The following is a 14,184-nucleotide window of genomic DNA, read 5'->3' as shown; positions in this document are numbered from 1 at the left end:
AGTTTAAGACAAAGATGCTGAACTAAACTGGCCTGAACACTCGCTGTGCGTGGTATGCAGAGGACTCCATGCTCATTAGAGAAAAGCTGGTGTTTCTACATCCGATGGAAGTTGAACTCTGTGGCTGGGCTGACAGGAAGGAGTAGCAAACCGCTTCCATCTGTGTTGCACACCTATCTCTCCGCCATCACATGGTTCCAGAGCTGAGTGCCTGTCAGGTCTAGAGCTCGGACACCAGCAGGCAGCAAGGGCTTGCACACCATAGGCCTCTGGCTACAAGTCCTGAGACTGTGTGCTCTCAGAAGGCTGGAGGTTTGTGCGGAGTTTGTACATGTGATTAAGTGCCTGAGTGAGAAAGGCCCCGCTGGTGTTGATCTCCATCAAGGTCAAGTTATCGAGCTGAAACAAAAAGCAAGTGAGCCGAGTAAGTTTTGACCTTAGGAAAGCTAACTCAACTGAACAGCAACTTAGGAACCAATGAGTTGTGTGTTCCTGGATGCCAAGGATGAAGCCCAGGACCCTGTGCACACCAGGCAAGCTCTCTATCGAGAGCCACACCCCAAGCCCCCATAAGCCTATTCAATGCACAACTTCAAATCCCTGATTATTACATGGCTGAACAGGCAGAATGCCCTGACAACTCCCTGGAAGCATTCCCACTGGCACCAGGTGGGGACAGGAGAGCCATGCCTACCTTGGCATGTGCCTCCTGCTGCCGCACAAAGCTGTCAGCAGACACGCGGAGCTTGGCCATGCGTGTGTCCCACAGATCTTTGATCAGTGTCCGGATGGTGTCTGCCTTGGGAATGTTGTCAGAAGCACTGAAGATACATAGAGGCAAAAGAGAGAGGCACTTGGTAAGCTTACCCGACATAGGCTGAAGCAGCTGCTTCAGAACCATAGCTTGGGGACAGGCCAAACAGCTCAGCAGTTAGTGCTTGCTGCTCCTGGGGATTCCAGTTCCATTGCTGGCATCCATCACACAGCTCACAACTGCTTATAAACACCTGCATTAAACACAGACATACCCACACAACAAATATAAGAACACATCTTGAGACATAGGTGGTAGCACATGGCTGTAATCCTAGCACTTAGAAGGTTGAGGCAGGAGAACCAGAAGCTTAAGGCTGGATACATGGCTAGAGACCCTGTTTCAAGGAGGGAAGAAAAGAGAAGCCTTGTACGTGCTTGGGAGAGTGTTGGGATGTTGGAAGTAAGCTTGGCACTCTGTTTTTATACACGTTCACTGTCCATGGCCAGTGGCTACACAGAATGACAGATCTGACAGAGAAATACTGAAAGCCAGGAGTGGTGACTATACTCCCAGCATTTGGGAGGCTGAGACAGGAGAATGCCTGGATATGGAGTATAGTGTGAGACTCCATATCAACAACACAGGCTAGAGATGCACACACAGCTCTTGCTGAGTACACAATTTGGTTCCTAGCACCCATGCCAGGTGGGTCAAAACGACCTCTAATCCCTCTGGCCTCTGAGGGCACCTACCTGCACTCACATGCACATACCAACACACACACAATAAAAATAAATCTTCAATAACACTTTTGGAGGGGCTACTGCTCTTCCAAAGGACCCAGTCAATTCCCAGAAACCCATATGGGGTGGCCTACAATCCCCTGTAATTCTAGCTCCAGAAGATCCAATAATCTTTTCTTGTCTCCTTGGGCACTGCACACACAGACATATACATGTAATTAAAACAAAAATGTGTCTTTTAAGAGTAGTGGAAAATTGGGGCCTGTGGGACACTCCCTTCAGGGTAACAATATTCTGTGCTGTGTAACTATCTCAAGGCTGGCTCCGGTCAGCAGATCCTGTTTTTTACCAGTGACGTAGGCTCGCTACCCCAGCACTACCAGGGAAGAAGAGGGTAAGCTTTGTGCTCAGCCTTTAAGTGCATTTCTAGTCTCATAAAAGGCAGAGACAGAACTGCCACTGTGGGGAGCACAGGTTACAAAAATCGCACAGCAGAGCAAAGTCTCAAAAGCAGCCTGGTGTCTACAGAGAGTTTAAGGTCAGCAGTTAGTGACAACTTTCCTTTATGGCATACTTGAAGCCAACCTTTGAGGAAAGAAGTACACACAAGACAGGGGCAGACAAGACTTACATAGCCCAACACTAGGTGCTCTCCCTGTGCCAGTCAGCTCAGGAATAGTGGGCAGGTCTGCACTATAGAATGTATGCAGTGAACTGAATGATGAACACAAGCATTCAGATCTTAAGCTCTAAACAGGATAGGACAAAGAACTCCAGATCCTTATCAAATGAGCTACAGAACAAAGTAAAACTGGGTTCCCAGACCAGCAGGTAAAGGTGTCTATGGCTAAACAACAACCCGAATCCAATCTCTGGAACCCACATGGTAGAAGGAGAAAACCAATTCCTAAAAGTTGCTCCCTGACTTCCATATGCATGTCATGCCATATGCATGCACCCACAAAGTAATTTTTTTTTTTTTTACATTTATTTCACTTTTATTTTAGACAGGCTCATGTAGCCCATAACTAGGTACTCTCCCCAGGCCAGTCAGCTCGGAATGATAGGCAGGTCTACAGTATAGACAGTGGGTTTCTCTGAATAGGCTTAGCCGTCCTGGAACCCACTCTGTAGACCAGGCTGACCGACCCTGAAGTCAAAAATCCACCTGCCTGTGCCTCTGAATGCTGGGATTAAAAGTGTGCACTATTACCACCCAGCTAAAAAAATTTTAATTGGATTCCTTGGCCAAATAAATTATATAGTAAGGTTTTGTATTTTGTTGTTGCTTGAAAAGACATGGACTTACTGTATAGCTAGCTCTGTGTGGCCTGGAACTCCCTAAAGTAGACCAAAATGGAATTCAGAGATTCATCTGTCTCTCTCAGACCCCCGAAGACACCACCTTCCCAGGTCTCCCCACAACAGAATCTATACCTCTGTGACCCATTGTGTATCTCCATCAGTCCCCATACCCTCAAGCACATAGCACCACAGTACCTTACAGCTCTTCTTACACTGCTGCCCTCTCCCTGCTCCTGGGGAGTCTGCTGCTCTGATCAAGCCTGAGTTCCTTAAATACCTTCTCTGGCCTCTAGGCCTTACTAAGCCCCAAGGACTCCCAAAGGCACTGATTGTGCAGCAGTTTCATGACTAGTTCACAGGGTCACGTTGTTTCCCTATCCAAATGGGAACTCAGACCCATGTGGCCATGTTTAGAACAATAAGTATATTGTTGTAGGAAGGAAGAATGACATCTAGCCTCCCATCCCTGGAGTTCAGCTTTGGATAAAACAGTGACACAGATCCCTACTGTCCAGCTGACAGATCTTCTCTTGAACCACCTGAAAGGTAAAGTCCAGCTGGATGCCCATTAAGTCAGGTTTGAGCATCTACTGCTTTCATTCAATAAACCTTTGTGAGGCCTGTGTGGGGACAGTCCCTGCCATCAAGAACAGTCTGCATAACGGCAAGGCCAGACAAAGATTACAAAACTGCACTGTAACAAATGCCAGAACAGAGCTCTGCAGACATGGTACTAAGCCAGGAGGACTACTAAAGTCCAGAGTTCAGGACCAGTGTAAGCAATCTAGCAAGACACACATAGCAGACACACACACACACACAGAACAAACAAACAAGCCTGTTCTGCAATAAAGCCTCTGGGAACATAAACCTACAGACACAGAGCAAAGGAGAGCCGTGAAAGGGGGGCGGTGACACCTGCAATTGTCAATGCTGTGAGCACCTGACTTGAGACTGACAGGGCAGCGCCAAACAGCCTAGCCACACATGAAGAATGAACCAGAAGACAGCTAGGGCAGAGATTTCCAGGGTATGTATCTATGGCTCAAGTGGCCCTTGGCCACTCCTGTGATAGACTCAGGGAATCCAGATCCACACACTTTCAGGCAAAGTTGGACTAAACAAAGCATGTGCACTTAACAGAAAAGACTGTTGCTAAAATGACAGTGGCTACATTGCAACCAAGTGACAAGTGACAGGCCTGAAATGTACAAAATCCAATGTGGGAAGAGAAGGTACAGAAGAGAACAGAGAGATAGTCTAGTCACCCTGCCTGGAAACACCTCCTCCAAGTCACCTATATGTCAAACTGGTGGTTGGGCCACAATGGGAAGGGAATGGGGAGAATTCGAATCCACCAGGGCATGCACTGTCTGCCTCATGTGCTGACTCACTGATTCAGCAAGAGCTTGGTGATCTCCATGTAATGCGGGCTGGGTACTGCGGTGAATGTCTCCTCCTTCCGCTCCTGATCTCGCATCTGTTCCAACTTCTCTGAAACAAAGAAGTTAGTGTGTTTCACCATCACCACAACAAAAAGAAAATGCATTTTGATTTTCAAGACAGGGATTCTCTGTGGAGCCCTGGCTGTCCTGGCACTTGTTCTTCTGTAGACCAGGCTGTTCTTGAATTCACAAATCAGCCTGCCTCTGCCTCCCGAGTGCTGGGATTAAAGTCGTGCACCACTACCCCCTGGCTGAGAATTTTTTTTTTTTTTTTTTGAAGTTCTTATTATGTACATGAGTGCTCTGTCTGTATGTATGTCTGAATGCCAGAACAGGGCATCAGATTCCATTATAGATGGCTGTGAGATGTTTCTGAGAATTGAACTCAGGACCTCTGGAAAAGCAGTCAGTACTCTTAACCACTGAGCCATCTCTACAGCCCCAAGAAGATGGTTTGTTTCCAAAACAAGGTTTCTCTGTGTAATAGCCCTAGTTGTCCTGGAACTAGCTCTGTAGACCAGGCTGGCCTTGAACTCACAGAGATCCACCTGCCTCTCTGCCTCCCCAGTGCTAGGCACCACCACCACTGCCACCAGAGAAAATGTTTTCTAATCTTACAATTTAACCAGGAGCTTGTTTTGTTATGCAGCCATGTGCGCTGCATAAAAGCAATGTGGGGAATTTGTATCTTAGACTAAATGACTTGCAAGCACCTCTCAGGAAGGACACCGAGTCTGATATCACCACTACCCCTGAACCTTCTTCTGACTTAATTTGCCCTTTACTTGTGCCTGTCAATTCCCTGTGACCTCTCAGTTCTGTGGTCCAGAGCTCAGTGGGTGACTCCTCTCCACACCCTAGGCTCACACTCCAGACATCTCAGCCTGCCCAAGTGGAAGCCTGGCACATCTGGAGGTCTTCCCTAACCCTGTTTGTATGTCCCACTGTTCAGATTACTTCTACCTGCACAGCCATCTAGTATCCCCAAGAAAATGGGCTCGGACTACACCCTGGGCCCCTTCACTGCCATGTGCTCTGCCAATCTCAGCAAACAATGACTCCATCAAAGAAGAACTAAACCTCCAGCCACAGCTGGGTATGCCTTACCACCAGCTCTTCTCTTCCCTCCTCCACACAGACCTCATACTGCTCCCTTAAAAGCACCCAGGCCTGCTACAAGCTGCTCAACCTCACCTCCATGAAAGCAGTGATTCAATTTTTCCTGCACTCCTCATGCATGCCAGGCAGGCAGAGTCTACCACTGAACTGGACCCACTGCGTGGGATTATTTTACTTTCTACCCTTGAATCAGATAACAAAACACATCTGTTCAATATTTCCACCAATCAGAAAGACTGGCAATGCCAACCCTCTGGCCAAGATGTGGGACAATGTGATCTCATCTACATTTCTCTGTGGTCCTAATGTTTCAACATTCAGCAGGACTGGCTGGCAGCTTCTTATAAGTTAAGCATCATCTGTCCTGTGGCCTAAAGTCCCCAACAGGTGGTATCAATCTGCCTAACTGGAAAAAAAAAAAAAAAGTCAAGGGGCATAGAAGACACCTGTAACCCAGCAACATGGGAGGTGGAGGCAGGATTCACATCTCAAGGCCATTCTCCACTACACAGCAAGTATGGAGCAGCCCGGGCTACATGAGACCCTGACTCAACAAATCAAAGAGAAACACCTACCTATGGAAAAACTGGGACAAGAAAATTCCAATAGTCTCATTCAAAACAGTAAACAGTGGGAATAATCTGGGGACTGGCAAGATGGCTCAGTAGATAAAGGTGCTTGTCTGCAAGCCTGATGAAGGTGGACACAGTGGAAAGGCAAAACTGACTCAACAAGTTGTCCTCTGTTTACATGTACCATGGCACATGTGCAGATACAAAAATCACAATAATGATTTTTAAAACTGGAAAATAGGGGACTGGAAAGATGGTTCAGTGATTAAGAGTACTTGTTGTCTTAGAGGACCTGGGTTTCGATCTCAGCACTCATACAGCTCAAAATATAGTCTTTAGGCCTTTAAAGGTACTGTATGTATGTGTTGCACATGACCCATACATATAAAATAAAAAACAATAATAAATGGGAAGTAACCCGAATACCCACATGCAGAATGGGTGCGCAGATGCAGAGCAGTCACACAAGAGAGCACCTAGGCAGAACAGGGTGATGACCCATGTGACCACAGGGCCAATTGCAAACCACACATCCACCAGAGAAGCATGGCACATGACATCATGGTATGGACATGGAAGTCCCACAGCAGACAAGTCTCCTGCACAAACTACCAGCACCAGCACCATCTGAACCACAGAACTTTACATACCCCTCTAACCTTTGTCCTGGGCCAGCTGAAACTAGTAATGGGTCTTTAATGGACTCAGACCTCAAGGGGGATGCCCTTTGAGGCAGAGGAACTGGGGTCCCAGTTTCAGGACAATCAGAGTCATTCACTCCTTTACACAGGGGACAAGAGGTCCAAGTTCAAGCACATCTCTCTAACTAGCCTGACAGTGACTGGCTTAAACAGCCTACCCTAGTTTGCTTTCCTTTGCCATGATGAACACCATAACCAGAAACAAACTGGGAATGAGAAGGGTAAGAACTCAAACAGGTACCACAAGGGAAGACTGTTCATTGGCTTGCTCAGCTTGCTTGCTCACACAACCTAGGAGTACCTGTATAGGGGTGGCATGGCCCATAATGGGCTGGACCCTCCTACATACATCAAGAAATTGCCCAACAGACATGCCCACAGGCCAATCTAATGGAGGTGATTTCTCAATTTAAGGTGCTCGTTTCCAAGTGTGTCGTCAAGTTAACAAAACTATGACTAAGCCTTTTCTTCTAGGTCTTCTCAGGTGACTCCAGTCAAGCTCACTAGGGGATTTCCAAATGCTACATGATGCACATAACTCTCTCCCACTCACCCCCCCCAAAAAAAATCAGAGAAAAACTGCAGACTCATGATTTCCTTCTTTCATTTTTTTGCTAACATCTTCAGAGCTATCTTTAATCTACCACACACTTCTGACACAAACTGTACAAAGGGCTTTTAATAAAGAGTTGTACAACTATCAATTCAATTTCAGATTATCATTCCCCCCCCAAAAAAATAATCCTTTCATCACTTCCTAAGCCCCCATTACCTAAGCAGTCACTATTCTGTGCCTATGGTTCTGCCTATTTCTGAGTGTTCAGGTAAACAGAATCCTACAGTCCTTAGACAAGGAAATATTCCACAGACATGCTCACAAGCCTGTGGGATGGAGGGTCCATCTTCCCAGGTGACTCGAGTTTGTGTCAGTTTAACAAAACTAATTACAGTGACTCACACACTATTTTCAGTCTTTGTAACAGCCTTCCTCTGTGGGTTTTGTCTCTGAATAATATCCCATTATAGGGTGACTGTCCTAATTTGCTTTTCTGTTGCTATGATAAACATCATTACACAATTTGGGGAGGAAAGGGTTTATTTGACCCGATCAGTCATTCATTGATGGGAAGTGAGAGCAGAAACAGAGACAAAAACCGTAAGACTGCTTACTGCCTTGTCTTCTTATACAACTTATCACCACCTGTGCAAGGTTAACAACCCCCATTGTGAGTTAGGCCCTGCCCTATCAGTCCTTAGCCAAGGAAATATTCCAGACATGCTCACAAGCCTATGGGATGGAGGTATTTCTCAGTTGAGGGTCCATCTTCCCAGGTGACTTGAGTTTGTGTCAATTTGACAAAACTAACTGCAGTGACACACTATTTTCACAGTCTTTGTAACAGAATTTTCCAGCACGCTGATACTCAACTAAAACAAAACTTGTTGGATCTCTGTGAATTCAAGGCCAGCCTGGTTTACAGAGTGAGTTCTAGGACGGCATGATACACAGTGGTACTGTCTCGAAAAAAATAAACACTAAGGAAAAAAATGTTTAAAGTTGAATCTCTACTCCTTTTTTATTTAAAATTTATTATTATCGTGTGCATAGGTCGAGTGCATAGGAAAGTCAGAGGACAACACTGGGACTCGGTTATCACCTCTCAAGGTGGATTTTGGGGTTTGAACTCGGGTTCTCAGGGTTTGCTGCAAGTGTCCTTACTTATTGAGCCATCTCACGGCTAGTTACCTATCTAAAATTCAAATATGAACTAGCAGTATTACAAACAGTACAATCCAACAAGCCACTGAAACAGCTTCTGATGTCGGCTGTCAGGAAACCCGGGACCATGGAAGGAATCAGATCCAGGTGCAAGCCCGCCCTACCCGGCCCAGGAATGCTCACCCACATCCATCCAATCTGGAGGTAGCAGACGGCACTTCTGTCTCTGTTTCAGGTTAATGGCCAGCCACAGGGGCACTTCCACGGGTAAGCCGGGGTTGAAGGGCCCTAGGTCCCCCTGCAAGGACAACGCAGACCCCAGGTGGAAAGGAGCGCTGACCGTCCATGACCCCGCGGCCGCAGCCCCGTTCCGCCCGCCTCACCCCGATTAGGTAGATCTTGTCTAGACTGAAGTTCGGGATAATGGTCACCAGCTCCTTCTCGGCCAGAAACTCCACCTCGGCTGCGTCCATGATGAACAGTTCACGCGACAGGTCCCTTCCCACCCGTCGGCGTCCCACAGGTCCTGCCTGGTCCGCCGCTTTCCCGCCACCGCGCGAGGCCCGCCCCCCGACCGGAAGACGGCCTGCGACGGCCTATAAAGATGTGGCAATCTTCGGGGCCTCGGGAGGAATCCGCAGCTGGTACGAGCCCGCGGATTGGTCGGTCAGAGCGAAGCACTAAGGCCCTGCCCACAATTGTAATATGGCCTCGCCCTTCTATGGTTTACCCATACCCTTTCAATTCCGAGGGCTCCATGCTCTGAACTCCGGTTCAGCGCTCTAGTGAGTTACAGCTGCTCCCCTGATGGCCCCGCCCCTGTGCGTCGTTACTCTGCGCCAGGCCCCGCCTCCAGACCCGTCCCCTTCTCCCTCAGACCGCACACGACTCCTCCTCTTGCCCGCCTGTCACGCTCAGGCCCCGCCCCTTCCCACAGGCCCCGCCCCTTCAGCCTCGCCTATCCTGCGCCTGCCCTTCCCCTACCCACCAGCAGCAGGCGGTGCACTTGTGGCGTTCCGCTCCTTTGCGGCCAGCTGGAGGCAAGCTCAATACGCTTGCCTGCCTCCATTCTAAAAGGGTAGAGGTTTGGAGCCTTGTCTTCACCAGCGCTAACCGCAGACCCAGGAATAAACACATTCATCCCAAACTCAGCTCCGGGTGCTGGGACACGACTAACCAGCCCACACAGACACCATCATGAGGAAAGGGTCTTCCCTTTAATTTTACAGTCTTTGTCCTTTCTGAACATAGGTTAAAAAGTAATGAAAATGCGACTTTCCTGTCTGTTCCATTCAGATCCTTTGGGACAGATCACAGAATCAGATCTTTAGCAAACCAAATGTCAGGTAAGATCTCACAGGGATAAGTTTGCAAACGTTTTATAATTGTAATTGTGAAAATTGAATTCCAGGCCTCAAAAGTGCTAAGCACACCCTCTTCCACTGAGCTATACCCCAGAACCTGATGCCCTCAAGCCTTCTGAACAGGGCTTTGATGAACCAACAACGCTCAAATCCCTGAAAGTCTCCATGTCAATATGACCCAGCAGGAGAATTTTGAGGCAGGAATGTGGTGAGAACTGTAATAAACTCTCTAAGCCTGGTGGCAACAGACTAGGGTAGCTCACAGGAAAAGGTTAGTTTACAACGGGTAAGGGCGAGAGGGCTGGATCCAAGTTTGAAACCCTCACCATTAGGCCCAGAGGAGATGTGTAATCCATCTCAGCAGTTAGAAGTGGAAACAGAAGTGTCTCCTGTTGGGGCCAGCATGAACCATGCAGCATTTACTATCTCAAAAATAAAGACGCTGAAGGGTGGGGGTGTACCTCTGTGGTAGAGCACCTCTGTGGTAGAGCAGTGACCTCCCACTTACAAGGTCTCACTGCAGTGGTTTGAATGAGAATGGCTCCCATAGGCTCACAGACTTCAATACTTGGTCCCCATTAGTGGAACTGTGTGGGAAGGATTAGGAGGTACGGCCTTTTTGGAGGAGGTGTGTCACTGGGGGCAGACTTTGAGATTTCTAAAGTCCACACCCTTCCTAGTGTCCCTTCTCTGCCTTGTGCTTATGGATAAGGATGTGAGCTCTCAGTTACTGCTCTAGTACCATGCCTGCCTGCTGCCATGCTCCCTGCCATGCTGCTCACAGACTCTAACCCTTAGGAACTGTGAGCCTCAAATTAAATACTTGTTTTTAGAATTTGAGTTGTTCATGGTGTCTGTCTGTTTGTTTATTTTTTGAGACAGGTTTTATTGTGTGTAACAGCCCTGGCTGTCCTGAAACTCACTTTGTAGACCAGACTGGCCTCAAACTCACAGAGATTGGCTGCCTCTGCCTCTACTTCCCAAGTACTGGAATTAAAAGCATGTGCCACCACCACCCGGCCATTCATGTCCTCTTATCACAGCAATAGAAAATTAAAACACTCACATACACAGCATAAAGGATGTGCAGTCTGGGTTTCTGTAGCCAGGCAGAAAATTTGCTCCATCTCAGCTATGGCCCCCAACTGGGCTGTATCCTGCTCCCTGTAGGGACCCTGAAAAGCTGTAACAAATTCATGTACCCACCCCCACGGCCTACAAGCCTGTCTGTTGTTTATCTGTGTTGGAAGTTGTCACTTGCAACCCCTCTGTCCCCTTCATGGGGTTAAGAATTCACACTCATATTTCTCAAAAGAAATAAACATCACTGGATGCTGAGTGACTACTCTGAGCCTGTTTCCTCATTTTCTTTTGAGGATGGAAGAAGCTTGGGTGCATTCAGAGGAGGAGAAGCCATCAGCCACCTGGACCATGCCAGAACAGAAGCTGCCTCCCGCTCCTACAGAGTATGTGCGCCAGCTTGTCTGCGTTTTGATTGACAGGGAAGTGTTTTCTTGACTGGCAAATATTTGTGTTCCCAAGTTGGCTGCGCTTCATTTCCTGGTTTGCAGTCTCTAAAAGAGCAAAGGCAAAGAAAGTAATGTGGAGAATGATGCTAGGAGACGGACAGGAGGGCTGGTAGGGGAGCAGATGGATCTGGTGTCTTTTCCTCTATAAGTTGGGGACAGTGCTACTGAATGACCGCTGGTCTGCTGGTGGGGCATAGAGGAGACTGTGTGCACTCTATGCACTACACAGTGATGGTGCCAAGAAGCCTCAATTTGTCTCTTTATGGCAGTGAGTTTCGTAACACCCAAAACACAGGTGTGACCAACTTCTGGCAGCAGATACACAGAGGGGAAAAGGGTGGCTAACCCATTTGAAAGGTAATGCTCAGCCCAAAGCAGCTGCTACACACAGGGCACAGAGAAAACCCCAAACATGATGCTGGTTGGGCACATGCCTGCAATCCCAGCACACTGGGGACTGAGGGAGAAGGACTGTGAGCTGAAAGCCATTATGGGCTACATAGCAAGTCCCAGACCAGGCTGGGTTATATAGTAAGATCCTGTATCAAAAAAAGCAAAACAAGCCTGGCATTGTGGCCCACATATTTGGCAATCCCAGCACTGGGAAAGGCAGAGGCAAGCAGATCTCTGTGAGTTCAAGGCCAGCCTCATCTTCAAAGAAAGTTTCAAGTCAGTCAAGGGATATATCATGAGATCCTGCAAAAAATAAACAGGGGCTGGAGAGATGGCTCAGCAGTTAAGAGCACTGACTGCTCTTCTAGAGGACCTGGGTTCAAATCCCAGCACCTGTAACTCCAGTTTCAGAGGCTCTGACACCTCTACACAGACATATATGGAAGCAAAACATGAATACACATGAAAAAAATCAAACAAATACTAAAATCAGCAGCTGGAGAGATGGCTCAGAGGTTAAGAGCACTTGTTTTTGTAGATGACCCTGGTTTGATTCCTAGCACTCACTTGACTCACAACTGTCTATAAGTCCAGTTCCAGGGAACCTGAGGCCCTCTTCTGACCTCTGTGGGAACCAGGCATGTAAGTGGTGCAGTCATACATGAAGGCAAAATATCCATGAAAAATGCAAATTAATTTTAAAAATAAAACAAAAAATCTCCATGATGGCTCCAGTGATAAAGTGTTTGCCATACAATCATGAGTACTAGGAAGTCAGTGTAGTGGTGTATACCTTTAACCCAAGCACTTGGGAAGCAGAGGTAGGCAGACCTCTGTGAGTTCAAAGCCAGCCTAATCTACATAGTGAGTTCCAGTACAGCCAAGCCTACATAGTAAGACACTGTCTCAAAATAACAACAACAAAAGTCAAGTATGGTAGCACAAACTGGAAATTACTGTTCTGGGAGGCAGAGGTAGGTAGATCCCTGTTTCACACTGGATTGGCATCCTATACAACTTGAGGCAAGCTCCAGGACCCTCTCCAAAGCAAACAAGGTGGACAGCATTTGAGGTTGCTCTTTGGGCTCTACATTCGTGCACATGTTTCCATGCATCTGCTGTTAGTATTCAGGCATCTGTACTGGCCTGCCCTTGGGATTCTAACAGGGTATGCTCTCAGCTGCAGCCACTAAGAGCACCACCTGTACACATTCACTACATTCCCTTTTAAAAGGGCCCTGCCTATCTCTCACCATCCTCTATTTCTCTCTCTCTGCTTCTCTGTCTCTCTCTGCCTCTCTCTTCTCTTCTGCCACTTCTGTCCCCAGAGGCCAGTGTCCCCTCTCCCTTCCCCCCTTTTCCCATTCACTTTCCCCCAATAAAAACCCTTCCACTCTTTCTCCTGTGTGCTACTTTTTTTTTAAATTACAACACCTGCACTCATACAAACCCATATATACACAAAAACAAACAACAAACAAAAAAGCCTAAAACCTGAGATGTTTGTTGAGTGGGGGGGGGGGGAACCCACACACAGGACTGGAGAGATGGCTCAGCAGTTACACTCTTCCAGAGGACCTGGGTTTGATTCCAGCACTCACACAGTGATTGGCAGCCATTTGTAACTACAGTCCCCTCTGCTGGCCTCCATGAGCACCAGGCACACATGTGGTACACTGACATGTGTGCAGGCAAAACACCCATACACAGAAAATAAAATTATAAAAAGTAGCAGCAACCAGAAGTCTGGTATGCATTATGATTTCCTTCAACAAAGTGTCCACAACAGGCAGGTCCCTAGCAACAGAGAGATTCACCGGTTGCCAGGAGTGAGGAAGGAAAAAATACCGTTAACAGTGCTCATTCTTTGTTGGAGGTTATGATAGAATGTTCTAGAACTGGTTGATGGTAATGGTTACATAGCTCCATTACACTAGAAGTTGCTGAATTGCACATACTCAAAAGGTAGATTTTAAACAGCGTGGATTACCAAACACACACATACACACTGCCTCTTAACCATTGACCGGTTCCTCTCTGAGGCCCAGACTCACACCATCTGACAGAGCCCAGGTTCCCCAAACACTAACAAGTTCCCAGAGCCACCCCAGCACCCAGACTGAGGGCTCTGTAGGCCTCCAAATACGGGTCCTCTATCAGGCCTCTTTGAGTGTGGAGTCATAGTGAACAGATGGGAGGGAAAAGAAGAGGAGAGACAGAGGGGCAGTGGGGGATGGGAGCAGATGGAGTTGAGGAGTCAGGGGATGTTGTTTTAGTTTCATTTCTGTTGCCAGAAAATAACCTGGAAAAAAACCCAGCTTGAGGCAGCAAGGGTTCATTTTAGCTCACAGTTCCTGGTTACAGCCCATCGTTGCAGGGATGTCAAGGCAAGAGGTAGACTGATGATCACATCACACCCACAGTCAAAGCAGGGAGCAACACATGCACAGGAGATTAATGTTCAGTCAGGTTTCTCCTCGACCCAACCCAAAGCTCCGCCCCTAGGAAGGTTGACACCCACTTTCAAGCTGGGTCT

The 14,184-nt window shown here is 47.5% G+C and overlaps 1 protein-coding gene across 1 annotated transcript; it reads right to left on the bottom strand.

Moving 5' to 3' along the window:
- Positions 1-23: 23 nt before the first annotated feature.
- Gins2 (GINS complex subunit 2) lies at positions 24-8,996 on the bottom strand. The gene is made up of 5 exons (XM_051201593.1): positions 8,746-8,996; positions 8,546-8,660; positions 4,200-4,299; positions 695-821; positions 24-399 (listed from the first exon to the last, which is right to left on the bottom strand). The coding sequence occupies exons 1-5, from the start codon at positions 8,833-8,835 to the stop codon at positions 274-276; spliced, it is 558 nt and encodes a 185-aa protein (XP_051057550.1). The 5' UTR covers positions 8,836-8,996; the 3' UTR covers positions 24-273.
- Positions 8,997-14,184: the final 5,188 nt, after the last annotated feature.

Source organism: Phodopus roborovskii, unplaced genomic scaffold, assembly GCF_943737965.1.
Source record: "Phodopus roborovskii unplaced genomic scaffold, PHOROB, whole genome shotgun sequence".
NCBI lineage: Eukaryota > Metazoa > Chordata > Mammalia > Rodentia > Cricetidae > Phodopus > Phodopus roborovskii.
Note: the sequence above shows the minus strand (reverse complement) of the source record. Positions and strands in the feature narration are given on the sequence as shown.